Source organism: Impatiens glandulifera, chromosome 5 (genome assembly GCF_907164915.1).
Source record: "Impatiens glandulifera chromosome 5, dImpGla2.1, whole genome shotgun sequence".
NCBI lineage: Eukaryota > Viridiplantae > Streptophyta > Magnoliopsida > Ericales > Balsaminaceae > Impatiens > Impatiens glandulifera.
In genome coordinates this window covers 27082166-27110151 of record NC_061866.1, presented here as the reverse complement: position 1 = coordinate 27110151, position 27986 = coordinate 27082166, and the positions used below count along the sequence as shown (strand labels likewise).

Here is a 27986-nt window from a genome sequence, read left to right as displayed (position 1 = left end):
ATACATAATTACATTGAAAAATAGCTACCCAAAATTTGAGATTCTTTATTAAATAATGGACCATTTAGAAACACTAAATTATTTGTACTATTAAAAGTCAAATACATAATTTGAATTTCTAATAATTAGCAATTGCTCTTACAACTAAATGAATGGTTTCTACATTGATTTTATAAGTTATTATATTTGCAAGAATAATGGCTCTTCTTCTATTATAGATATATTTCTTGTGATTCCATTGGAGATGACCAGTACCTCAAAATAGATTCTACAGTTAGTCTCCTAGTTGCACTGAGCATTGAGATGAAGAATCTGCATCCATCAATTTTGTACTCCTCAAGAGGATTCCTGTGTCCAAAACTTCTTACATTTACCTGGAAGAATAAAAAAATTGCATTCCATTCAGTCCGATCACATATTTACCATGTTTAACGATGGAATCGAGAGAATGACGTACCGCTGAACTGAGCCTATTCATGTTTACGAGATGATCCCTCCAAAAACAATCCAGAGTCTTCACCAAAACAGTCCTCTGAGTTTCCAACAAAGAAGGAAGATAAACATTGTGTAGTCAAATCGATGTCAATGAAGGTAAAGTGTTCACATAATCGGGAAAAGACATAAACATGGTGTTTAGCACGTTGAATCAACTCCTCACACTTAATATGGTACAAAGATCAAAATACCCATTTCCATAGAAAAACATCAACCACATTGAGCACATTTTTGTCTTTTACTTGTCAACAACACAAACTTCATTAAGCAGTTTGAAGTCAAACTGGGAAACCAAAATGCAAAATGACATGACTTTAGGAACATATGTTCAGGCAAGATATCGCACCGAGATTGGTTGGAAACTGCTATTTTGTCACAATCACGATCCAATAGGAAAATTGCAAAAGTGAAATTGTAAGTGATTTTCAGAATTATAGTGTAATTTTTGTTTTGTTTCATTTGGTATAAAAATTGTGTTCTAGATTATGTTATGGATGATTGAGATTGTTGAAAATCATAACAAATGTAATTTGTTTTTTATCATGATCAAGATGGAAAATTATGATACCAAATAGAATCTGATCCATGATCTCACCTCTATCTCTTTGACATATCCATCATCATAACCTGATTCTTGAACAGTGTCTAGATATGAAGCAATCAGAACGTCACCAAAGTACTTGCGGAGAAGATTAACAGTTGCACGCATCTTTCCATCTCTGGATTGAACAGGTCAATAAAAAGACTTAGGAAACAAAAATAATATGAAGCAAAGTGACTGGTAGCCAAAAAAATTAGATAGTCAAAATACGTGCTTGATGGAATCATCATCATAGCATATCGTAAGCCAACGTTTCAAAGAGGAGCTTTTCATGCGGATTCCCCTGAATGCATTTGGAGGCTGAGGCAAGTTTGGAAGGTAGAAGTTGTTAATATCTATATAATCCAACTCCCGAAGTTGTAATGTGGATTCCAGTAATGTTTCTTCTCTAACTGCAGTAAATGAAACTGTAAAGATCAACTACTTTATGATTTGCACAATGAAATTTAAACATGTAAGCAACTCACAGAAATCATCATGAAAACTTGTCACTCACCATCAAGAATATTTCCTGCAACTTGGTTGAAATCCTTCAAAAGCTTACCCAAGTTCCACTTGCTAGGATGCTGTATGTTCAATAAAAATGAAGAAACACAATTGAGCCTATTTAGAAAATAGAATTTTATCACAATCATGATCCCATTGGAAAATCGCCAAACTTAAAATTGAAAGCGATTTTTTTTGTTTGATATAAGATTTTCTTGGATCAGGTTATGAGCCAGATTATAGTGTAATTTTGTTGATTTTTGGTATATAAATTATTTTTTAAATCATAATCCCAGTTATAGTATAACCTTTTGCTTCATTTATAACAATTATTTTCCTGAATCATCAACAGATTAATTTTTTAGATCATTGTGATTGTGACAAAATAACAATGTAGATTGTTTTTGGATGATGATCAACATAAAAAAAAAGTTGATAACAAAATAGCCCAAAGTGTGCATCTGATCTAAAGATTGTAAATCTAATATACCTGAAGTGGATCAACATTACCCAAAATGATTTCATCTACCACCGCTTGCATGTACCTGTAAGGAGGGAACTCTTAGTCTATTGAAGTCATTTACAATTCACACCCATTTAGTCTCTTAGAAGTGCCTAGATATTAGCAAATGAAATTTCGCTACAGTGAAGTAGTTATCCTCTGAGATAAAAACATTAGTTTTGGACACAAAAATTTAGGCGCAGGCCACAATATATAACAAATGGTTTAATCTAAAAACTGAAGAAGTTCGGCACAAAATGTTCATTCATTGCAAGTCATGCTAGCATCGTACATTCAAAAAAGAGAAATATAAAGCTGCGTCTTTCTTGAAATTACGCAGCCATGCACGATAGGGAAAATATTTCTTATTATTACTGTTAAATTTGAAGCAATTTGCTAATTAAAAGGCATAGACAAAAATAAGTAAATAATATGACCATAAAACAAAATTGTAAAAAAGTTCAAGAGAAAATTGAGGTTCAATAAATCTTTGATAAAAGAGAGCATGTGTATCACGAGTTTTCTCAAAATGGGTAATATATACAAAAAGTCATAAGTACCTAAAAGGGAAAATATCATGAGTTTAGTACTAATTAATGAAACTAATGATGAAAAGAAGATGGATGGGTATTTTTGCACTAATTAAAGTAGTTTGTGAGTAATTGAGTATATTTGTATGTTTAGGCATTTGGGTATATATTTGCACTTTTTAGAAAAGTTTGTGTATATTGGCACTTTATCTTAAATATTTACATGAAACGGGTTGGTAACACTGAATGTTCACAAATTAGTGAAAATAAGCACTCTTCTATAGTTGTAACAATTTCATGGGTTTGCTCAGTATTTTTATTCTCTCTTCTGAAATGTATTCCTATGATATCTTAGCACAAGCTCAATGCGTCTGTTCCAAAGGAGATTAAGGGATGACTTTTTGTCACTAAGATAAAGGGAGATGTTTCAAAAAATACTCTATATGTTGCAGAACAGAAATATTATTAATATATTCTAGAGAAGCCAGAGTGTTAACATAAATGAAGTGACGTTAAACATTATAAAATAATTAAGAATGAGAGTACTCACTGAAAGACATGTTCAGAGCAATTTTCAGATTTTCCGGCCAAAATAACTTGCCTAAGATTATAGACATGCTTTCTTTGGACCTGATGCAATTCAGAAAAGCACATTCAAGTCATTATAAAATTTCAAAACCCTGACAATATTAAAACATTTAGATGTCAAAAAGTAATCCAGGACTCAGGATTTGATCCAAATTGAGGGAAATCATGTTTGTAACTTGTAAATATTAGTGTCACCTATAATGTGAAGTTACAGAAATATTTACCTCTAATACTTCATCAAACTCCACCAGACTCTTCCGAATGCCAAAAAAGTATTTCTCTGCATTGACTTGCAGAGCCAGCAGCTGGCAGTTTTAGTTTTGTTGAATTTCAGATACATAATATGGTACTGCAGATTAAACATTGGATGACATAAGATGAGTACAATACCTGTTTTACTATAGCATCACCTTCAATGGGTATATCCTCATCATTTGTAATCTTTGATATAAGCCTTACAGCCCATTCAGTGTCGAAATTGAATTTCTGAAACATCTCATCTTGTAAGCTGGTATATAACAGATAACTTGCATTATTAGATAGATAATTCTTAAATAATCATTACTTTATAATGACAATAAAAGAATCATCCTACCAAATAGAAAAAAAAATTATAAACATAAGAAGAACTTATCCCGGCGCATAAAACATAAACCAATTTGTCTGAACTACAATTTATTCAGTACATCTAAAATTTATATACTTTCGATTGACACCAGAAGTTCAGATAAGCAGGTATCCCTGTACTAAACAATTGTTATAAAAGATGGCCACTAGAACAGCGAAGATAATACCTGACCATGAAACGGGTTGATCCTGGATCCCCTTGTCTGCCTGCCCTGCCACGAAGCTTTTGCAAAATAAATTAATCGACCATCAGTATACGTTCAGAATGGAACAAAAACCCTCGAGTAACATAACAAACAACCTAGTGAGACCAAATGTAATTGTTTTTTTTTTATAGAAGTTTTGATAGGTGTTCTTGTTTGTGTGAAAACAACTTCCTTTGCAAAACATTTGTAAAGACACTTTGGGACTTTATTTTTAATAAAATGGCATTAATCCGTTTTCCAACAAAACAAAAAACTTCTCTGCTCACAACATACCACCACAAGCTTCATCATTCAACACTAATGATCACCTACCTATATTTTTTCATTACAACCTAATAACTAAGTCATGCATATCATGAAATGCAACCAATTCAAGTTTCACTTGGAGGGGAAAAGGGTTAGGTCTTAAAAGTAAGCACCCCCATTATCCTAGTATTTTATCTATAAACACAATACATTTGATTGAATCACTCACCTGGTTATCTATTCTTCTAGACTCGTGCAATGATGTTCCAACCACATGCAGGCCCCCAAGGTTTTTTACTTCCAACCCTTCATTTAAACAGTGTTCTTCACAATCCTTTAGGACTGAGATATAACTAAGAGCAATTGATGGTCCAAGAGGGTACATCTCTGCCTGTTCATTAAGAAGTTGCTCAAGCTCTTGCAAATCTTTCGACTGACCCATTTCCACAGACTCGGAAAGAATAGATTTGGCTTCTTCATATGTCCACTTCTTGCCTTCAGCCTTGCAGACATACTTACCTGCATTGTTTTATTTAAAATGGAGAAATTCCTTAGAAGTTAATATCCATATCTAAGGGGAAATAGTTAACGTAATTGGAGGCAAAAAATTCTAGAAGAAAAAGAAAAGAACTCAATAAAATGTTAATTCAATATTATGAAAATGTGAAGCAAGCTTACTTACTCATCAAGGCAGCCTTAGCTAGCAAAGCCAATGAAGATGGTCCAACCTTTATCTTTGAGAGCACCTAAAGCATGCAATTCATAAGACACCAAAATCATCATTTGATAAGTCTAGCCATGGCCAAATTAATCACCTTTCCTACAAGGAGCTCCCCTTCAACTTCAGCTTCAGGAGTTTCATTTGTCAAATGTAACAGCAAGCTATCTTCTATAACTTCTCTTGCAAGCATCTAAAGCAATTGAGCTTAAAAGTTAGAACCCAATGTGAAGACAAACAAAAGGAAAGCTTGTTGAAATATCAGGCATGTTTACTATTGAAAATGGGCCAGGATGTAGTATCAAACATCTTCTTGTCCATACAGAAACTAAAGAAGTATGTTTGTTATATTGTGGCCTTAGTTGAAGGTTTTAGGTCAAAATTACAACATTCTATCATAGCTATAGACCATCAGCCAAAGTGTAATACAGATGCTGTTGTGGGGCCATACCCTTATTGCTAGCTTAAGTTCAGGTGCAATGATAATTTAACATATTATATAAATAGGATAAACTGACCTTTGGGTTCCCTCCTAGAATTATATCTGTGCCTCTGCCAGCCATATTAGTAGAAATGGTAATGGCAAATTTTCTCCCTGCCTGGGCAACAATCTCAGCTTCCCTAGCAGCATACTGGTAAAGATGCAGATAAAATCAACCTCCATATATGAACTTCTATAGAACTCAATAGTATAGAAACGTTTTTATATGCCACAATAACTAACCCTGGGCCTCGCATTTAGAACATTGTGAGGGATCTTTCGTTCTCTTAGTAAGCGGGATAAATATTCAGAATTCTCAACACTGCATCAAGAGGTGATAATCTAAATATAAGCCATGCACCAATAAGCTGTGTGAAGTAAGTCAAGAAGACGAGAGAGAGGGACCAAGTGTCCTGTTGTTGTATTACTACTGTGTATCCAAAGTTAATCAAGAATGAGAAAATAAATAAAAGAAAAAGAAGGAAAACAAATAAATGAATAATGGGAATCCAAAGTTCTCCTGGGAAAATGGGATGGCAATGCAGTAACAAAATAAATTAAGAGGCATCTGTAACTAGTAATTATCTGCAACAGTGAAAACATGATATAGGAACATGGTTATTTTCCATGTGGGTTCTAAACGCTTTGCCTTTGTTCTCATTAACGACGATGTTATGTTGGAGGAACGTGTTAATAACACCATAAGCTTGATGCGTAGACTAAAGCTTTCCATGGAGGAATTGCTTTGGATAATTGAGATGTTGCTACAAGCACATGGCTGATGGAATTTATGGTAAACTCTCAAATTCTCTATGTTGGTAGAAGTAAGAGAGGTGATTTTTATTCCTTGAGGAAATGGTTTGGGAGTGGATCTGATTGTCTTGTTGTTGTACCGATGGATAGTTACTTGGCTCCGTCATTGTTTTAGGAGAACTCATGTCAGATTAGTACCACAGAGATTAGTACAGTTAGTAGAATGCCGTCATGAGAAAGCTATTGATGAAGCGACATCTGTTAGAAGAAGATTTTGAGGATGTGGTCAGGAGCGTTGAGAAGAAACAAACGAAGAAAACAAAATCAAGGCTTGAAAGACAGACTCACATGTTCCATAGTGGCGTGAACTATGAGGGAAGACCAAAGTCAAAGCATGCACTAAGAAAGTTAAGCTCCATGTTGACTTTAGCTCCTCTAATTTAGAACTTTGAGTTCTTGTTAGGATTTCTTCCCTTTTGATGATGTTTATTTTATGATGTATTTTGATTAATTTATGACAAACAATGTCATAACTTGCTATATTTATTTTCCATGGTAGATGCAACTTTCCGAGTTTACTGTCGATTAACAAAAAAGATTTTCACTTTGTCATTGATATAGAAACAATAATTAACATACACAACCATAACACTTCATTTAACAAAAATAAACCTAATACTTTTCTCCATGAATTACTCTTTTATTCCAGCAGGATGGCCCTCTGTCTGGAAATTTTATTGATTTCTTCATTATGCGGGTTCTTCCATACAAGGTGTATGGAAACTCTCAACCTTAGCATGATGTGGGCTCTCTAGTTGGAAAGGAAATTAGGGATGGAGCATTCTACATTATCATTAAAGAACCCCCTCTAAAGCTTTTGTATTGCTGACCTTGTTCATCTATTTTGATATAGAACTGGTATAACTTGTAGAAATAGGTATAGCCTATAGGTTTCTCCTTTGGTAGTTCTCTGTCTCTAGTCTTTTGCAAGCTAGGATGTTGTTTTATATCCCCTTAACCTGGTTTATACTAAATGATGAAATTTCCTTCTCCAGGGAAAAAACCCTGGTTTCAACAAAATAAAAAAAAAAACTGATGTAAGCTTTTGTTTGGTGCCTCAGCATCCTTTACATACATCTTTGTTTAGGGATAAAGAACAAGAATGCCTGTCATAAAATCTTCCAAATCACTTTTCATATATTTATTAATAAAAATATATATAGTATCAAACAACTATAGACTGATTTCTCACCTTCTTGGTTTGCTACATCTAAAGGAAAGAAAATATCACATGAGGACTACAAAGAAAGCAGCTAGTAGTACCTTGTTGTACCAACCAAAACAGGACGACCTTGTCTAAACATGGATTCAACTTCTTCACGCACATGTTCCCATTTTCCTCGTGCAGTCTAAACCAGAGCACACAACAAGTTAATTACCATCACTCAGTAGAGAGAAAAAGTATGCGCAATAAATAAACAAGAGGCACATATAACAATATCACTACCGCAAAAGCTAGGATAGGCAAATCTTTTCGAATATTTGGCAGATTTGTTGGAACCTCAATAACAGGCACTTGAAACATTTTCAGAAACTCCTTCTCCTGCCAAAAGTAATAATTTGAAAGTGCACCAGCACTTTAACTCAAAAGCAACAATGCTTTGTAAAAATTTGAAAAAATAAATAGAATAGAAAATTAAGTCTTTACTTCAGTTTTTGCTGTGCCAGTCATCCCTGACAACTTAGGGTACAGCTTGAATAGTGATTGATACGTGATTTGTGCCACAACTACAGAGTCGGCCTATAAGAATATAAGAGTCGAGGTGAAAGATTTAAAAAGGAATGGACGACTTTGCGACAAAGAAAGAGAATAATCTAGGAATACCTGGATCTTGAGACCTTCCTTTGCCTCAATAGCTTGGTGAATCCCTTCGGACCATCTCCTTTTCTCTTCAACTCTACCGGTTAACTACACATGATTTTTGTGTTACTATTGCCTTAGTCATACAAACATACATATTGCTATTAAGATAAAAGTCTTGTAGGACATTTTGAAATGATGGTGCTTAAACCCCATCATCTATAAGCTGAATTGCTTTTTTCAAATATTCAAAGAGACTTATAATTTATGATTGGATATGAATGCACTTAATGTTTTTGTAGAATTATTCTGGAAGAAAAATAATTCCAAGAATGGAGTATTGAGAAAATCATTAGCAAATCAATTAATTAGACTAATTGATTTGTAAATCAATCAATTAGACTAATTGATTTGCTAATTGGCCGTTGATTATCAATTACATGATTTTACTATTTAATTATTTCCTTTTCTGCAAATGTAATCTTACTATTTAAACACTAGACAGTCTTATGTAAGAACGACAACAAAAACACAAAGCAATAAAATATTCTATCTCTTCTTTATTTTTCTACATGGTATCAGAGCGGGTTTTTTCATCTTGAAGAAACCGACTCACAATTTTCCGCTGTCTCCTCCAATTGTGGAAATAGCCATTGGAGGAGAACTCAAATAATTCTATAATCTCATATTTCTCTAAAATTATTTATCAAAAATCCCAGTGCGTTTTTATTTTTATAGTTTAGTCGAATCTGTATCGAGCATCGTCTTCGTGTCTCGACAGATTTAATTTTTCTCCTTTTTTTTGGCAAGCATCGTCTTCATGTCTCGACAGATTTCTTCCAACATTTCATATGTTAAAAAATTATCACTTTTCACTTCAAGAGCTGAGCCAAGAGCCAAGAGCCAAGAGCCAAGTGCCAAGTGCCAAGTGCCAAGTGCCAAGTACCAAGTGCCAAGTGCCAAGTGCCAAGTGCCAAGAGCCAAGAGCCAAGAGCCAAGAGCCAAGAGCCAAGAGCCAAGAGCCAAGAGCCAAGAGCCAAGAGCCAAGAGCCAAGAGCCAAGAGCCAAGAGCCAAGAGCCAAGAGCCAAGCCTCTAACTAAGTGAATCATGATTTTTGAATCAGTCAAATTGAAAGAATGTCATCAACAATTCATCGGCAACACCCTCGTCAATCTCTGCCAAGGCTCTATTACACTCCTCTACGTTACATCTCGCAATCAGGTGGTTGACATACTCACCAAGCCGACTCGAGAAAGTATGTGGCAAGTTGAGGGGGAGTGTAGAATTATTCTGGAAGAAAAATAATTCCAAGAATGGAGTATTGAGAAAATCATTAGCAAATCAATCAATTAGACTAATTGATTTGTAAATCAATCAATTAGACTAATTGATTTGCTAATTGGCCGTTGATTATCAATTACATGATTTTACTATTTAATTATTTCCTTTTCTGCAAATGTAATCTTACTATTTAAGCACTAGACAGTCTTATGTAAGAACGACAACAAAAACACAAAACAATAAAATATTCTCTCTTTTCTTTATTTTTCTACAGTTTTTATATCTAGATTTGTTTCCATATACAAAAAAAATTAAAAAAATTAATCTGTCTCTAACTAATTTAATTTCAAACGGTTTTTGTTAACTTAAAACAGATCCAACAACAAAAGCAATAAATGTTTCTATATGGAGCCAATGGACCAAGGGATTTCATGACCTACTTTACGGAAAGTAAATGCATTGATAGATGTCAAGAATGAATAAAGCTATCAGCTATTTCCTTATTGGATTGAAAGAACTTAGAATCATCATTATGTATATTCATATTGTATGCATATGCTTTTAAATTATTACCTCATTGATTATTAGAGCCTTCCCATTCCTAACCATATACTGAACATCTCGGCGATAAAATTCCTTAGCTTTCAGAGCATTCATAACAAATCTGCAATATTCTGATGCAATTCATAAAACTCGAATGGAAAAAGTTAAAAGAGTGTGATGGCTGCAAAGGCAACTTTATCGAAACTGAAATTGAGTTCTTCCAACGTGTACTAATTAGTTATATCCTCTAAACACTAGCAATATCTGTAGGAGAGTCAATGAGATGGTATATTGATGATACCAATACTGAAGTATGAATGTTAGGGTTACAATAATGATAAAATGGAGGTTTAACTTTTCAGCAGGATAAACTATGAACACAAAGGATAATTTGGTATGCTTGTTATTCATGTGGATACAAAGAAATCTACAATTATTATGTTTGCCAAAAACACAATGATCTGGAAAATTTTGATCATGATCCAAACAATAATTATGTATGCCAAATGAAGCAAAAAACACACTAAAATCCAAACCATGATCTAGAGAAAAATCTAATACCAAACAAAAAAAATCACTTTCAATTTTAACTTTATCAATTTTCTAATGGAATCGTGATTGTGAAATTGATTGTGACAGAATAGCAGTTTCCATATAGGCTCAAAAGAAGACAATATTAATTTTTATAACAATAAATTGAAATGCACATAGTCTCTGCAAACAATAGAACTTTTTCTTGGAGAATGTAAAAAAATACACAGGGGAGTCATTGCTGACCTAGCCCAAGGATCATTTTCATCCCACAGGTCACTTGTTTCTAAAGCCATCTCAGCCAACAGAATTCCTTCCTCAGTCAACTCCACTGAATTGTCCTTCAGTTCCACCTTATAATGCTAATAATACAATTTCAAGTAAATGAATGAGATTTGTATCATCTTATTGCAACGGAAAAAAAGGAACCCGAATACTTGTTTCACAATGAAAAATCCAGAAAAAAAAAGTGGCCTACATACAATATCCTTTCTAAGCAACTCTGCCACTTTAGCAGCAACAGGATAGCGGGCAGCATCTTCACTTGCCTGAGGCAGTGTCAAAATCACTTAAAAAACTGATATTACATTCCTTGTGATACTATTTACCTTAGATTTACCATAGAGTTCTTGAATCGTGAAAAGTCATTAGAGATACATACCTCACCACTTATCAATAGAGGATTTCTCCCTTCATCAATGAGCACAGAATCAACTTCATCAACTATAGCAAAATGAAATGGTTTTGGCCTGTCATGATATTTAGACACCAATACTTTAATGGGACCATGAAAAAAACTGAAAATACTTCAGATAGAAAGGACAAGAAAATAATAAATATCTTTCATGTGAGCTGCAATTCAGTTCCTTTGTTTGTTTTTTCTTTCACGCTTGTAATCATTGTTTTATGAGACCAAACAACAAGCAATAATTTTCAAGAAAAAAATAGTAGAAGAATTTCAACCATAAAAAATGAATAAGTACCATCTCATCACGAGTTGTTCAGTGCTTCCTGCAAGATTATCTCGGAGATAATCAAAACCAAGTTCCTAGTAATAAGAAAAAAAGAGTATACCAGAAACAACTCCACACCATCAAATCCAAGCAGATATAAAAAAAATGTTAATAATATTACTGTAAGTTCAGTTAATGCACGAATATCAAAATAACAACCAATATATAGAATCCAATGTAATTAACTTACTGAATTGTTCATATAAGTAATATCACATCTGTAGTTTATTCTCCTCTGCTCAGCTGTCATCCCCTTCTGCATTTTGGAAAATCATAACAAAGAACTTCAATCAGTTAGGCAGTGTTCATAAAACAACTTATCACTTAATTTATATAATTAAGTGCTTATTTGAATTAAATTTATTTGATAACTATTATATAAATCACTTAATTATTTATATTTAACTGAAATTAAGCTAACAAATACAAAACTACTAATTGTAATCTTTATATCTCACATGACTAACTAATGCAAGTTGTGCTCATATCTACCACATTCCAAGTATATGCCCATAATTTTTTTTTATCAAAAAGTTATTTGAACATACTTGGATAAGACCAACAGAAAGACCCAAGAAGCGGTGAACACGACCCATCCATTCAGCATCACGTTGAGCAAGGTAGTCATTGACAGTTACCACTGTGCACAGAGAAGTATATACATTAAACAACAACACTAGATACAAGAGTTAAGGAAGATTGAAAAAATGTGTTTTTACAAAAAGCTATCTTGAAGAAAAAAAGGAGAGCTGGTAAATAAAGGACTTCCAATTTAATACAATTTAAAATTACAAAAAAATAGAAAATGAACATGTGATGGTTTAGGAACTACTCCTTATGATACAAGATGAAGATTTTTATCTAAATCTTAGGAACTTATCTATCCATATTACACACCCTTTGTTACATGATAAGGAGCATGGTATACTGAATTGCTTTTGCTTTATTTGCTTTACTCTAGAATATAAAATTGATAAGAGGAAATCATTCCACACCGAAAACACAAAAAACTGAGAACACAATTTTTAAACAAGGAAATTCCTATTTTTTCATTATTAAATAATATCATATTAGTCATCCTTAGTGAAAACATACCATGAACACCTTCACCAGTCAGGGCATTAAGATATGCGGCCAATGTCGATACCAAGGTTTTACCCTCCCCTGTCTTCATTTCAGCAATAGACCCGTCATGAAGAACAGCGCCACCAATGATCTATAGTCACAATTTCAGAAGAAAAAAAAATATATTGAAAGATGAAAAGGGGCATTAAGTAAAACGGGAGAAGAAAGAGGGGGAGAAACAGACCTGAGTATCAAAATGACGCATTCCAAGCTTCCTTTTTGCAGCTTCACGTACAACAGCAAATGCATCTGTTAACAGGAACATAGTATACAACTCAAAACAACAACAAATTTCCTTTCAGACAAGAAAACTTGAAGATTGAAAATTGCAAGAACTGATTGCTGTTCAAACCGGCTTGAATATCTGCAACTGTTTCTCCTTGTCTGAGCCGCTGTCGAAACTGCTTCGTCTTTCCAGATAACTAGAGGACAAATAGAAACAAGGAATAATAATAACAGTAAATTAACCAACCCATAATAATAATCCAAATGCACAAACCAACCTCTTCATCTGACAATTGCTGAATCCCCGGCTCCAAAACGTTTACAGAGCTCACCAGTCGATAGTAATCTCGAACCACCCAGTAGTTCAAACTAGTGATATCACTGAAAGTCTTAGTTACACGACCCACATCCTCCTAAAGCATTAAGTTCAAATGAAGAAAGGATTTCAGTATGAAATATGGGCGAAAAATGGGAAAATATAAGGAAAGATTGTACCTTGAGGGAAGCAACTACAGGTGTGGTAGCCAGCCGACAGCGCCTAAACCGAGTAGAGGAATGAGATATAAAGAAGGAAGAGGGAGATTGAAAGGGACTGCGGTGGAGCAACTTAGCATGAGGATAAAATTTGTTAGAAGAGAGTAAAATCGAGTGGGTTGGATTCGGCAAAGGGGAGGCGGAGACAACGATCACCATTGGTAGAGGAGGTTTCTTCGTTTGGCTATGTACTCATTCTATCAGCCATTAAAACTGTAAATGGGCCTTAGATTAGTTGAGAGAGATGAAGAGACAAACTCGCAGCTGAAGCTCTAGGAATGATAGACACAACAATTAGCTTCTTCCACTTGTTTCAATCGCTCGTCGCAACCGCAAAATCCCCCAGTTTTCCCAGAGGATTGAAAAGATTCAAATTGGAAGTCAGAGATTCAGAGAGGGTCGCAAGCTCCGTCGCCTGTGGAGCTAGAATATGGCGCGGCACCCCTTTCTCTATTTAGCATCCAAAAGGCCCGCTTTCTTTCTTTGGGAAATTTGATAATATAATAAAAAAAAAAAAAAAAATTGATATTTAACCTCCATAATAAATTTTTTGTTTTTTAACATTTTTTAAAAAAAAATTCCAATTTTAACCTCAATAACTTTTTTACTTTTTTTTTCCCCCTTTTTTTTCTTCCTTTTCTTTTCTTCTTCCCCTTTCCCCCGACCGTTACACTCTCATTCTTCTTCCCCCCTTTCTCCTCCATCCGGTTCCGTTTCCCTTCCGTTTCTCCGACGCCAAACTCCGCCGATGTTCGCCAAGAAGCCCAACCCTTCCAGCCAGCCTCTTCGTCGATCGCCAAGCCGAACTTCCAACCAACATCTTCGACGATCGCCAAACCTCGGACGATTCTAGCCCGACGATCTGAGGTTAGTTTAAGTTTATTGTTTAGGTTTATTGTTTAGGTAATCTTAGTTTAGTTTAGGTTTATTGTTTTAAATGCTGAGATTGATATAGTTTGAAATGCTGAAAATGTTTGTGAATGGTTTGTGAATATTTGGTTTGCATGTTTTGATTATTATGAATGCTGAGAATGGTATATTTGCTTTGCATGTGAACATCAGGGTTTTAGGGTTTTAGTTTAGGTTTGGGGTTGGGTGTAGGGCGTAGGGATTGGGCGTGGGGGTTGGGCGTGGGGCGTGGAAGGTGGGCGTGAGGCGTGGGGGTTGGGCGTGGGGCGTGGGTGTGGGGCGTAGGGCTTGGACGTGGGGCGTGGGGGTTGGGCGTGGAGCGTGGGGTCTGGGCGTGGGGGTTGGGCGTTGGGAGTGGGGGTTGGGCGTGGGGCGTGGGGCTTGGGCGTGGGGCGTGGGGCGTGGGGCGTGGGGCTTGGGCGTGGGGGTTGGGCGTTGGAAGTGGGGGTTGGGCGTGGGGCTTGGGCGTGGGGCGTGTGGGTGGTGCGTGGCTGCAATTATTAATATGATTTTATTGTTTTTGATCAACCAAACATTGTGTATATGATTTTAATGACTGTTTTTACAGATGGCACCAAAGAAACCATTCTCAATGATTTTAATGGCCGTGTTTCATGGAAATCCACTGGTCCCAGCTTGGCAAAGATAAATGAGAAGTTTACTCACCATGATCTTTTGGATAGGGCTTTACAGACCCAATTCAAGTCTATATTCCAAGCCCCGACATTATTATTTTCAGGAACCATACTCCATCAGATGCTTATCAAAAAAGTCAGTTCAAATTCGAAGGAGATAAGGTTCTTGGTCAAAGGTAAGGAGGTCTGCTGGGGCATGAAGGATTATGCATTGGTGATAGGCCTCAACTTTGGCAGATTTCCTTTGGTGGAGGAGGTTGAAGAATGTCCACCCCTTGTCCTCAAATATTTTAAGGGTAAAAAGGATGTTAGACTGAAAGAGCTTGAAGACATTTTCGTCGGATGCTCTGATAAGGAGGATTCATGGAAGATGGGGCTCATATTTCTCATTTACCAGTATCTGTTCGCATCTGATAACAGGAGGAAGATAAGTTTGAGAATCTTTCACATGGTGGAAGACATGGAGATGTTCCTCCAATTTCCATGGGGAAAGGTGTCCTTCAGAGCTACCCTGCAGGGTATTGACAAAGATATCAAATACCTCTGTGGGTTATATCTCTCGAAGAAGAAAAACTGGAACAAGAAAGGCATATGTGATGTCGCTTATACTTTACATGGGTTCGCACTAGCATTCCAAGTGTGGACCTATGAGCTTATCGATACATTCGTCCCCAATTTTGCTGAAAAGACACTGGAAGATGATCTTACAAGCCCAAGGATAGTGCTCTATAAATCTTTTAGGAGTTATACCGGACCTGAGGTATCCACAGTCATCCAGGAGTGCACTATTCGAAGAAAAATTCATGAGTCTGCGGAGGCGAAGCGGATGTACTCTGGGGACGACTTTGAAGATATGACAGACAACATTTATGATGAATTCTTTGGATGTGATACGAGGAAGAGAAAGATTGAAGTTTTTGAAGAAGAAGAAAAACATGAAAGGACTCCCAAACCGCCGACCAAGAAGAGTAGACATATTAGTCCCAAGGTCCCTGAAGTTAGTGATGAAACTAGCCAAGAAAGCTCCTCTCATTCAATCCCTTCTGCGACGACTCCTATTCCAACTGAAGACAAATCTACATCTTGTGCACCAAATCGAGTGTCTCAAGACTTAACTGCCAAACTTGATGTGTGCTGACAAATGTTGTGAATGAGATTAAAAAGGATGTGAATGAGATTAAAAGTGAAATCAGGCTCATGAAGGAGAATCAACAACTTATAATTACATTATTGGGGCAAAGAAATGAACAAAAGAATGGTGGAGGAGAAGAAAAGGAAGAGGCAGGTACTGCTGCAATTGATACTCAGAAGAGGACGACAAAGAGGAAGAATAATGATCTTGCACTTGTTGAGAATAGGACGAAGAGGAAGAATGATGATGTTGATAATGAGAATAGGACGAAGAGGAAGAATGATGAGTTGATGAACTCTAAGAGGAAGAATGACGAGAAGATGAAGAAGAATGAGAGGAAGGAGAGGAAGGAGGGTGATGATGAGATTACAAGAAAGATGAATGAGAGGAATGAGAGGCGAGAGAGGCTGGCGATTTTGTCCAAGCAGAGGATTGCTGATGAGTTGGCCAAGAAGATGAATGCTGATAAGTTGGCCAAGAAGAGGAAAGCTGAGAAGAGGAATTCGAAAAAAGTACACACCCACACGCTTAAGTCTCACGCCCCACGCCCAAGCCCCAAGCCCCACGCCCAAGCCCCACGCCCCACGCCCAAGCCCAAACCCAAATCCTAACGCCCAAGCCCCACGCCCAAGCCCTACGCCCAAGCCCCACGCCCACCCCCCACGCCCCACGCCCAAGCCCCACGCCCCACGCTCAACCCCCACGCCCAACCCCCACGCCCAACCCCCACGCCCAACCCTCACGCCCCACGCCCAACCCCCACGCCTCACGCCCAACCCCCACACCCCACGCCCAACCCCCACGCCCCACGCCCAAGATCTCAAAATGTATATTAATCTCATTTCATTTTTGATTTTGCAGAACGATGAGGAGGAGGACGAGGAGATTGAGGAGGAGGAGACTTTGGAGAAGGACGAGGAGACTGAGGAGGAGGACGAGGAGACTGAGGAGGAGGACGAGGAGACTAGGGAGGAGGACGAGGAGACTGAGGAGAATGACGAGAAGACTAAGGAGAATGACAAGGTATGGTATAGAACGTGCGAATCCCCACGTTCCACAATGTATATATATTAATCTGATTTTTTCATTGTGCAGAATGATGATTCGCGCCCCACGCCAAAAACCTCTCGCAAATTGATTTTTGATGGCCCAGAGGAGAAGAATGATGATGTGCATGAGAACAAGGAGGTGGTGGAGAATAAGGAGGTGGAGGAGAACAAGGAGAAGGAGGTGGGGGAGAACAAGGAGAAGGAGGTGGAGGTGGAGGTGGAGGTGGAGGTGGAGGTGGAGAAGGAGAAGGAGGTGGAGGTGGAGGTGGAGGTGGAGAAGGAGAAGGAGAAGGAGAAGGAGAAGGAGAAGGAGAAGGAGAAGGAGAAGGAGAAGGAGAAGGAGAAGGAGAAGGAGAAGGAGAAGGAGAAGGAGAAGGAGAAGGAGAAGGAGAAGGAGAAGGAGGTGGAGGTGGAGGTGGAGAAGGAGAAGGAGGTGGAGGATGTGGATGAAGATAAGAATAAGGAGAAAGATGTGTTGGAGGAGGAGAACAAAGCTGAGAAGAATGACAAGGTATTGCACCAAGTCCCACGCCCTACATTCCACAATGTATATTAATCTAATTTTTTGATTGTGCAAGAAGAAGATTTGCCCCATGTTCCAAAGGAGAAGAAAGAGGAGGTTGAAAAAGAGATTGTGAAGGAGGTGATTGTGGAGACTGAGGAGGAGAAGAAGAAGAAGGAGAAGAATAAGTAGAAGGAGAAGGAGGTGAAATAATTGACTCCATCACAATTTGTTGGTAAAAATTTTCAGAGAAAGAAGAAGTCGAAACAATTGGAGGAATACACCGACCCTGGTGAAAAAGGGTTTAAACTAAATGATCCGGTTAAGGTTAATCCTTTGTTACGAATTGACGAGGAAAAGATGAAGGAGTTGAAGAAATGGTTAAAGAGTGATGCAAAGGATTTCAAGGAGTTGACGGGTTGCTCTGCAGATCGTTCTTTATTCAACAGATTGCTCAAGCCTCAACAATGGTTACACGATACGGTAAGTATTTTTGTTCTTTATTTTTGTAAGCTCCACGCCCAACCCCCACGCCCCACGCCTACTCCCCATGCCCAACCCCCACGCCCCACGCTCAACCCCCACGCCCCAAGCCCAAGCCCCACGCTCAACTCCCCACCCCCCAACGCCCACTACCCACGCCCCACACCCCACGCCCAACCCCCACGCCCAACCCCCACGCCCCACGCTCAACCCCCACGCCCAAGCCCCACGCCCCACGCTCAACCCTCACGCCCACGTTCTAGGCCTAATAATTTTTCTTAATCAATAATTTTTTTCGCAGGAGATAGATGAAATCTGTCATCTACTGAAACAATGGGTTGAGGAGTTTCCTAAGACATATCCAAGAAATTTCTCAATTGCTGACTCCAAATTCTCTCAGAAGATTAATAATCGCTATGATATGTTTACCCCGAATCCTGCAGGCTACGAATTCGACGATCTCATGGAATACGTATTTGGTGAAGGAAGTAATCCTTGGAATATTGTTGATATGATATATGTACCCTTGAACCTAAAGCAGAAGCACTGGGTCCTGTGCAAGATTCATCTACAAGATTGGTGCATATATGTATATGACTGCGAACAGAATATGTTCCGAAAGGATGTGTGTAATGGTGCCGTACTTGCTTGAACAGGGGTGCACCACGGGCGATAAACAAAGGTTTCCACAGATCAAATTGGATGCGATGCCATATTCCATAATACCACACCCAATAGTCCCAAAGACAACCAAAAGTGGGGACTGTGGTGTTTTTACTATTATGCATTTGGAATACCTTACTACCTCATTGGATATATCAAATGTGGTCACTAAAAATATGAATTTTTGGAGAAACAAATGGGCAGTAAGGTTATTCCATCAAATTGTAGACCATTGATCTAAATTCAATATAAATAGTTAATTTGTTTGCTTCAAATTTCATTCTAAAATTAGTTAATTATTGTTGTCTTTGTTAGATTCAAATGACTGAGATTTTCCAGTAATAATATGTATAACAAAACCTTAAATTAATTCAAGTAATAATATGTAAAGCCCAACGCCCAAAGGCCCACGCACCACGCCCAACCCCCACGCCCCACGCTCAACCCCCACGCCCCATGCCTAACCCCCACGCCCACGCCCCACGCCCCACGCCCAAAGGCCCACGCCCCACGCTCACGCCCACTCCCCATGCCCAAAGGCCCACGCCCCACGCTTAAAGGCCCACGCCCACCACCACGCCCAAAGGCCCACGCCCCACGCCCAAAGGCCCACGCCCCACGCCCAAAGGCCTACGCCCCACGCCCAAAGGCCCACTCCCAAGGCCCACTCCCCACGCCCAACCCCCTTGAATTCCTGAACATGATGACCACTTATTGCCTTTGGGCACCTACACATCAGATCTGTTACAACAGAAAAAAAGGCACTTGCACATATATAAAAAAGGCACATGCACATATACCACCTGGACAAAACTACCACCTACATATATATATAAAACATCATGTGGAATAGTCACTGATTTAGTTGGTGCAAAAACATACAATTTAATAAAAAGATACAATTTAACTAAAAGAAATATTGTCTAGAGAATGTGGCAAAGATGAAGATTGTGAAGGTTGGGCCAACTGTGACGGTTGTGAAGGTGTTGACACTTGTTGTCTTGAAGTAGATGGTGCAGGCATCACTGCTTTGCATGTTGCCCTGTTATGGCATCGACCGCCACATGAGTTGCACCGTCTCTGTTCCTTACGAGGCTCACCTTGTGATGGCCTACACTTTGTTGTTGGCATACCCTTCTTAACCTTGATGGGGGGTTTTAGACAAACTCGTTCCTTGATATTTTCTGGAATATCCCAAGAACCTTCATCGCAAACTGGATAACATGTATATACATATTCCATGCACCACGCTTCAGTTGTGAAAAACCTGAAAAAAATAATAATATTTAAGTTATATAAATTCAATCTTAGAATTTATCAATGCAATAATTTTCTAACCTTGAGCAGTACTCATATGGAATAATTTTCCGAGAACGGGCAGCAGCAAGAGCATGTTTACAAGGAAGACCAGATAGATCAAATACCCTACAAGTACAAGTTCGAGTTTGGAGATCAACTTGAAAATCATGTTGACCGTCATTCACATGAAACTCGAATCTGTTAAGCGGATTAACTTTGTAGAATCTGGCCTTCTCGGCTTGTTCACGTAAGAACTTTTCATAATATTGAGATAAATGTTCTGTGTGGTTAGAAGCTTTTTCTCTTCTATCATTAAACCATTCTTGTAGTGTGATTCGTAAATACTCAGCCAATATTGATATGGGATATTTCCTAGCATTTCTGCACTGACTATTAAAACTCTCAGCGTAATTGCTTGTCATTTGATTGTATCGAAAACCAGGAAAAAATGCACGACTCCATCTCTCCACTCCTATCTCTTCCAGATAGGCAGCAATACGAGGGTCCTTGGTCTTGATCTTGTCAAAATGTTGATGAAACTTTGGCACTATATATGCGCGTGAAGCCATATCAAACTCATCGTGGCAGTTATCGGTTTTGAATTTGGCCATAATATTCATTTTGATGTGGTATGTGCATGCCGCGTGATGTGCTTTTGGAAAAACAGCGGACAAAGCATTGGCAATACTTGGGTGTCTATCAGATACGAAGACGAGATCCGGGACTAATCCAATTGCCACTCTTAATTGTTGTATGAAATATGTCCAAGAGTTATTATTCTCCGAATCAATGACGCCAAAAGCAACGGGAAATAGTTGTTCATTCGCATTCAATGCAATCGCAATCAATAATTGACCTCCAATCTTGTGTTTAAGAAAACTGGCATCGACGGACAATACTGGACGACAATACCTGAAACCTCTGATTGAGCAGCCTAGAGACATGAACATATATCTGAAATGGCCATGCTCATCCGTCTGAATGTCAATTATGGTACTTGGGTTATTCTTCGCCAACATGAACAGGTACGCAACCTCCACTTGCAATTCTCATTCACACATTTCACAAACCAAAGAACTTTTGTTGACTTTTCAATTTTGAATTCAAAATGATTAGCCATCGCATATCTATGCACCCTCAATTGAAGTTCTTTTTTGTTCTCATAAAACGTACCCACTTCCAATCCGTTTTCAAGGGTTAATTGAGCATGTGTTTCAACCGGGATTGGTTCCTCAACATTGATGGATGTTTTTCTCATAGGGGAAGTGGCTGGCTTGGGTTCAAAAGGGGGGTACTATCAACCGATTCACTCGGATGAAGAAATGGGATTTGTTGTTCTTCATTTACTGCATTGTGTATGTCATTTTGGGGGAGTGGATCTTCATGCTCAAATTCAGGAACCTCCTCTCTTTGGATTTCATCCGTTGGGTGTGAAGGTTATGACTTCTCTAGTAAAGATACACAAAGAGGAGTGTTTTGCTCTTGGTGTGAAGTCGAAATATGTTGCACATAGAACATCACATCTTTATCACATCGGATAACAGCAGGAGGAGCTCTTTTAAAAAGACAATTATACTTCACTTTCAACACTAAATCATATCTCACTTTGTCCACACGAATAGCATCATAGACGATTTCAGTTAATTCTTCATATGTAGTATTTCAGGATAGATGCACACCTATTAAAGAATTTGCTTCAAAAGAACTAACACTTTCATCATCTTTCAGCCACTCACCATCATATAGGACAAAACAGCTAACATATAAATTGGAATCTGCAATTGATAGAAATTTAAATGTTAGTGTAGTAAACAAAACCTACCATAAATGGATCGTGGGGCTTGGGCGTGGGGCGTGGGGCTTGGGCGTGGGGGTTGGGCGTGGGTCTTGGGCAAGGGGCGTGAGACTTGGGCGTGGGGCGTGGGGTTGGGCGTGGGGCGTGGGGAGTGGGCGTGGGGCGTGGGTAGTGGGCGTGGGGCGTGGGGCGTGGGGAGTGGGCGTGAGGCGTGGGGGTTGGGCGTGGGGCGTGGGCGTGGGGTTAGGCATGGGGCGTGGGGGTTGGGGGTTGGAGATTGGGCGTGGGGCGTGAGGACCGATTTTGACAGCATTTCGTTTACGTAGCATTTCAACCGTAACATTTTGACAGTATTTCAACGTGAATGAAATGAGAATGATAGAAATGAACGTACCCATTTAGATGTTAGTATAGTAAACAAAACCTACCATAAATGGATCGTTGGGCTTCGGTGTGGGTCGTGGGGGCGTGGGCTTGGGCGTGGGGCGTGGGCGTGGGGCGTGGGTGAGGGGCGTAAGACTTAGGCGTGGGGCGTGGGGCGTGGGGTGTGGGTCTTGGGCGTGGGGCATGGGGAGTGGGCGTGGGTCTTGGGCGTGGGGCGTGGGCGTGGGTAGTGGGCGTGGGGCGTGGGGTTGGGCGTGGGGCGTGGGGGCTGGGCGTGGGGCGTGGGGCGTGGGCGTGGGGCGTGGGGGTTGGGCGTGGGGCGTGGGGGTTGAGCGTGGGGCGTGGGGACCGATTTTGACAGCATTTCGTTTACGTAACATTTCCCAGCATTTCAACCGTAACATTTTGACAGCATTTCAACGTGAATGAAATGAGATTGATAGAAATGAACGTACCCATTTAGATGTTGGTCGGTTGGTCTCGTTGTAGGGTCTTAGTTGGGTCTCAGGTATCGTCGCGGAGCTATGTCGTTGGCGGTGGCGGCGGTGGCAGTTGGGTCTCCCTCGGACTTTAGTGGCTGGCAGTTGGGGGAAGGGAGGGTGGTGGGGTCGCGGTGGAAAGGAAGAAGAGAAAGGTAATTGGGTGGGAGTTTGGGAAATGGGCATGTGGGTGGGGGACCAACCGGTGAATGAGGGGAGAGAGGGAAAGGAAGGAAAAGAAAAGAAAAAAAAAAGAAAAAAAATGTAAAAAATAAAAAGGTTATTAAGGGTAAAATTGGAAAAATTTTAAAAAAAATGTTAAAAATCATAAAGTTTATTATTAAGGTTAAAAATCAAAATTCCATTCTTTTTAGGGTTATATTATCAAATTTCTCAATTTTTCAGCCCCTTCTCCTTGGGAAATTTGAGGAAATGACCCTAAAAAGGGGTCAAATAGCCGATGGTGCGGGGGGATAATTTTTATAGCGCTGGTGACCCCCAAACTTTTTAATGACCATTATACACAAGCGTCATGCACCCTCCAGATGCGTGACGCACCCTAAACCCTATAAAGACTTAATTTTTTTTCATTTTCGATTCATTTTCTCTCTCATCCAGCCCCTTTCTTCCCCGTCTTCTCCGCTCCGCCGTGAACCCTAATGGTGGCGGAGAAGACTTTCTCTTCTTTTTCAGCGCTGAAGAACGAATCAAAAAGGCACCGTCGACCATGGCACCATATTCAATGGCCTATAGCTGCGAAGAACTTCCAACGGAGACGAGTTTGCACAACGCTAAGGATTTCGAACAAATTGACATTTCATTCGACCATTCCACTATATTTTGTGTTTATTTCGTTATTGTTTGTTTCGATTTCTTATTCAGTTCGTGTATATTTCCTTACAGAACGTTCCTCATTGATTCGCTGATTCGTTGAATGCAGGTTGTTTGTTTGGTAGGATGCGTCACGTAGGATGCGTCACGTAGGATGCGTCAAGATGGATGCGTCCAGATGGATGCGTCATCTCGGATGCGTCAACATGGATGCGTCATCTCGGATGCGTCAACTAGGATGCGTCAACTCGGATGCGTCAACTCGGATGCGTCAAGTAGGATGCGTCAAGTAGGATACGATGCGTCACATTTATTTTTATTTTATATAAAAACCCAAATAAGCCTCGACCATTATTCATGCTCTCTCTCTCGCACCCGACGACGCACCTACCTCGACGACGCACCTGCCTCGACGTCTCTTCCTGCTCGTCTTCATCTTCTCGTTCATTCATTGACTTCATCAGGTTAGTTTTAGTTATGTTGGTTTATGTTATGGTTCGTTCATTCATTGATTTATGTTCATGTTAGGTTTTAGGGTTGATTGCTTCTTGTTTGCAAATGGTTCATTCATGGTTTATGTTAGGGTTTAGGGTTGCTTCATGCTTGCAAATGGTTCATGCATGTTTTATGTTAGGGTTTTAGGGTTGCTTCCTGATTTCAAATGGTTCATGCATGGTTTATGTTAGGGTTTAGGGTAGGTTTCTTCTTGCTTTCAAATGGTTCATGCATGTTTTATGTTAGGGTTTAGGGTAGGATGCTTCTTGATTTCAAATGGTTCATGCACGGTTTATGGGTTGGGTTGCGTCTTGCGGTTGCGTCACTCAGTTTCATGACGCAGTTGTGTCACGCAGTTACGTCACGCAGTTGCGTCACGCAGGCTGCGTAACGTAGTTGACAGTTGTTTCTAGCTATTTTGACGGTTGCTTTTATTCTCATTTGTTTATATTTGTTGTGAAAGGTTTTCACAAACATTGTTGTTTTTGTTTTCCCTTTTGTAGATGGCAGACTTCACGGTTTATGATTTTCCTGGTAGGATTTCATTGAAATCTGTCCTAGCCTTGAAAAAAGTATCTGGTAGGTTTGAAGCGTTGGGTCTTATGGAGAGGGCTCTAAATTCCCAATTTCAGTATTTATTGAAAGGAGTCCCAGACTTGTTGTTCTCATGGACCATTTTACATCAGTTGCTGCTTCGGAAGGTGAAGGCCAATTTGAATAGGATGATTGTCAACTTTAATGGGGAGGAATATACTTTTGGTCTGAAAGAGTACGCATTGATTACAGGCCTCAACTTCGACAGATTGCCTATATACAAAGATGAATGCCGAGGTTGTCCACCCTTGCTGATAAAATATTTCAAAAGGAATACGTCAATTCGAATGATGGATTTGGAATCTATTTTCATGAAATGCACCGATAAGGAAGACGCATGGAAGATCGGGCTGATCTGCTTGATTAACTAGTACCTCTTCTCATATGACCCAAAACGGATTTTAAATCTCAAAATCATCCATATGGTTGAAGATGTTGAAGATTTCCTCCGATTTCCATGGGGGAAGGTGTCCTTTAGATTCACCATGAGGGGTCTTGACCAGGACATGAAACACCACATGTCTGTATATATGTCCAAGAAAGGGAGTGGAGTTACTAATTCTTTTGCTTATAACGTGTATGGGTTTGTACTAGCACTACAAGTGTGGAGCTATGAGATCATTCAAATCTTGGTCCCTAAATTCGCCACAAGGAAAGACGTTGATGGCCCTTTTCGCCCAAGGATACTGTTGTATCAATCCAAAAGGAAGAATACATTTCAGGAGGTACAATCTGCCTTTAATAGCGCTGTGTTTTCTAAGATGGAAGAGTCCTCCAAGGAGATGAGTTTGTACAGTGGGGAGGATTTTGAACACATTAACAATTCATTCGATGATTTGTTTGAGGGAGTTACTGATGGGGGAAAAAAGAGAAAGGCTAATGAAGATGTTGATGAAGATGATGATGATGAAGATGTTGATGAAGAACCTACTACTGTCCAACCTTCCAAGAGGAAGAGGAAGGTTGAATATGATGATATATCCCCCCCAGCAAAGCAGCCATCAAGCGTCGTAGCCTGCGTAACATGAGTCCCTCATCCGCAACTTCAACACCTCCATCATCACCTGCACGTGAACCGGCACCGGCATCTCATGTTCAGATAAAGGATGCCGAATTGTTAAAGAAGGATGTCGAAGAGATAAAGAAAGATGTCGAAGAAATCAAGAGAGACATAAGAGACATCAAATTGAATCAACAAAACTACTTTATTCGGTTTGAAAAGATGATTCTCAGTCTAAGCAACCAGTTCGCCAGCCATGTCACCAACCAGGTAATTCTGTTAGAGCTTTCTGTTTTTTACTACTTTATGTCTTGACGCCGCTGCTTGACGCATCCTGAATATAAATTCTTTTCACTTTTGTAGCAGGAGCAGAAGGAGAATGACATCGGTCTGAATGACATTCGTGACGAAGAAGAGGAAGAAAAGGAGAATGACATTCGTGACGAAGAAGAGGAGAATGTCATTGGTCTGAATGACATTCTCGATGAAGAAGAGGAGCAAAAGGAGAATGAGAAGGTTAATAATGGAGCCATTTTGCAGGATAATGTTGAATTGGAGCAGAAGAAGATTGAGAATGAGAATGATCTGCCGATAGAGAACATTCTTCATGAGGCTGTTGTCGAGAATGAGAATGTTGTTGAGGATCCGCCGATAGAGAACATTCTTCATGAGGCTGTTGTCGAGAATGAGAATGTTGTTGAGGATCCGCCGATAGAGAACATTCTTCAAGAGGCAGTTGTTGAGAATGAGAAAGAAGAAGTGGAGATTGAAGAAGGGGAGAAGAAAGAAGAAGTGGAGATTGAAGAAGAAGGGGAGAAGAAAGAAGAAGTGGAGATTGGAGAAGAAGGGGAGAAGAAAGAAGAAGTGGAGAAGCCAGTGAAGAGAAAGACTATACAAAAGACTTTTCAGAAGAAGGTGGGGAAGAAAAAAGACGAAAATGATGAAGATGAACTGAAAATAATGAATACTCTTCCTCCTCTTCCTAAGAAAGTCATATTGGTCACGAGAAGGAATAGGAGGCCGAAGTATGATCCAGATTTCACCGACCCTAATCTGAAACAGCCCAAGTTAAAAGATCCTATCACCGTCAATCCACTTCTAAAATATGACGATCAACTTCTTCATCAATTGCAAACATGGCTTAAAGATCCAACAACTGACAACACAAAAATTGAGCTCCATACTACGTTAGGTGATAAGGCATTATTTTGCCGATTGCTAAAAAGGTTCACTTGGCTGAATGATGATGTAAGTAATATTCATGTTAGAATAATTTTAGATTTGCAGATTGTATTTTAAATGTTTTTCTCTCGTGTAGGAAATCGATGCAGGTTGCTTCATTCTGAGAAGAAGACCTTGGCTATATCCAAAGACATATAAGAAGAACTTCTTTATTAGAGATTGTTGGCTCCACACTAGGTTCACTGCTGATTACCCTGAGTTTAAGAAAAGTCGTATTGAGTTTGACATTGAAAACTTTTTCGAATACTTCTTCGGCAATGAAAACAACTTTAGGAATAGTTGGAAAGAATGCGATCATATATATATTCCTTTGAACATCAAAGATGTCCACTGGATACTTTGTGTTGTCCGTCTACAACAATGGCGCGTAGACGTATATGACTGCGATCCTGGATGTTATGCTAATCTTGATGAGTTTGTGCTACCGATGTGCGAAATGATTCCGGTTATATTTGACAAGGCATTGCCTCTTGAAGATAAACAAAGATTTCCTCTGCTCAACCCTGATTCCGTTTTGCCATACACAAGACTTCCAGAGTCAGAAGTTCCTAAAGCAACTAAGAGTGGAGATTGTGGTGTCTTTGTACTAATGTATATTGAGTACTTGACTGCAAACCTGAATCTAGCAGAAGTGACCTCAAATGAGATGAAAGCTTGGAGAGAAAAGTGGGTAGTGAGGTTATTTCATGGACTTGTAGATCCATAGGTTATTTATGAAACTTTTGTACTGATATCAAATTTTTGTAATGTTAATCTCAAACCTTTGTAATATGGTTGATTTAATGATATCAAACGTTGTTAATGTTATATATGTTATTGTAATAGGTTGTGCACCAATTATTTTAATAATGCCTTAAGTACACAGTTATATAAAGCATGTCTAATGTAATAGGTTCTGCACTATTGTAAAATGTTACACAGTTTCGTCACGCAGTTGCGTCACGCAGTTGCGTCACGCAATTGCTTCACGCAGTTGCGTCACGCAGCTGCTTGACGCAATCAAAAACTTTAGCAGTTATCCGATTGCACCCTGTCCCTGTATTACATTCACCAAAAAACAACATTGACTACAAAAACACCAGAAAACATTTCAGGAGACAACATTCTTGATACAATACACTTTACTTGATAATAAGTCTACAAAAAA

General features: G+C 39.1%; 2 protein-coding genes across 2 annotated transcripts; one reads left to right on the top strand and one right to left on the bottom strand.

Moving 5' to 3' along the window:
• Positions 1–71: 71 nt before the first annotated feature.
• Positions 72–13826, bottom strand: LOC124938074 (protein translocase subunit SECA2, chloroplastic). Its single transcript, XM_047478446.1, has 31 exons — positions 13309–13826; positions 13092–13226; positions 12941–13010; positions 12773–12837; positions 12559–12679; positions 12012–12103; positions 11654–11719; positions 11434–11498; positions 11112–11199; positions 10933–10998; positions 10697–10812; positions 9950–10040; positions 8119–8202; positions 7942–8034; positions 7741–7836; positions 7557–7642; positions 5724–5802; positions 5518–5631; positions 5097–5192; positions 4964–5027; positions 4511–4800; positions 3997–4052; positions 3593–3710; positions 3427–3507; positions 3165–3244; positions 2073–2127; positions 1593–1662; positions 1311–1503; positions 1091–1214; positions 458–532; positions 72–374 (listed from the first exon to the last, which is right to left on the bottom strand). The coding sequence occupies exons 1-31, from the start codon at positions 13504–13506 to the stop codon at positions 213–215; spliced, it is 3189 nt and encodes a 1062-aa protein (XP_047334402.1). The 5' UTR covers positions 13507–13826; the 3' UTR covers positions 72–212.
• Positions 13827–16088: 2262 nt separating this feature from the next.
• LOC124939151 (myb-like protein X) lies at positions 16089–18709 on the top strand. The gene is made up of 5 exons (XM_047479658.1): positions 16089–16535; positions 16885–17046; positions 17119–17289; positions 17824–18057; positions 18359–18709. The coding sequence occupies exons 1-5, from the start codon at positions 16089–16091 to the stop codon at positions 18707–18709; spliced, it is 1365 nt and encodes a 454-aa protein (XP_047335614.1).
• Positions 18710–27986: the final 9277 nt, after the last annotated feature.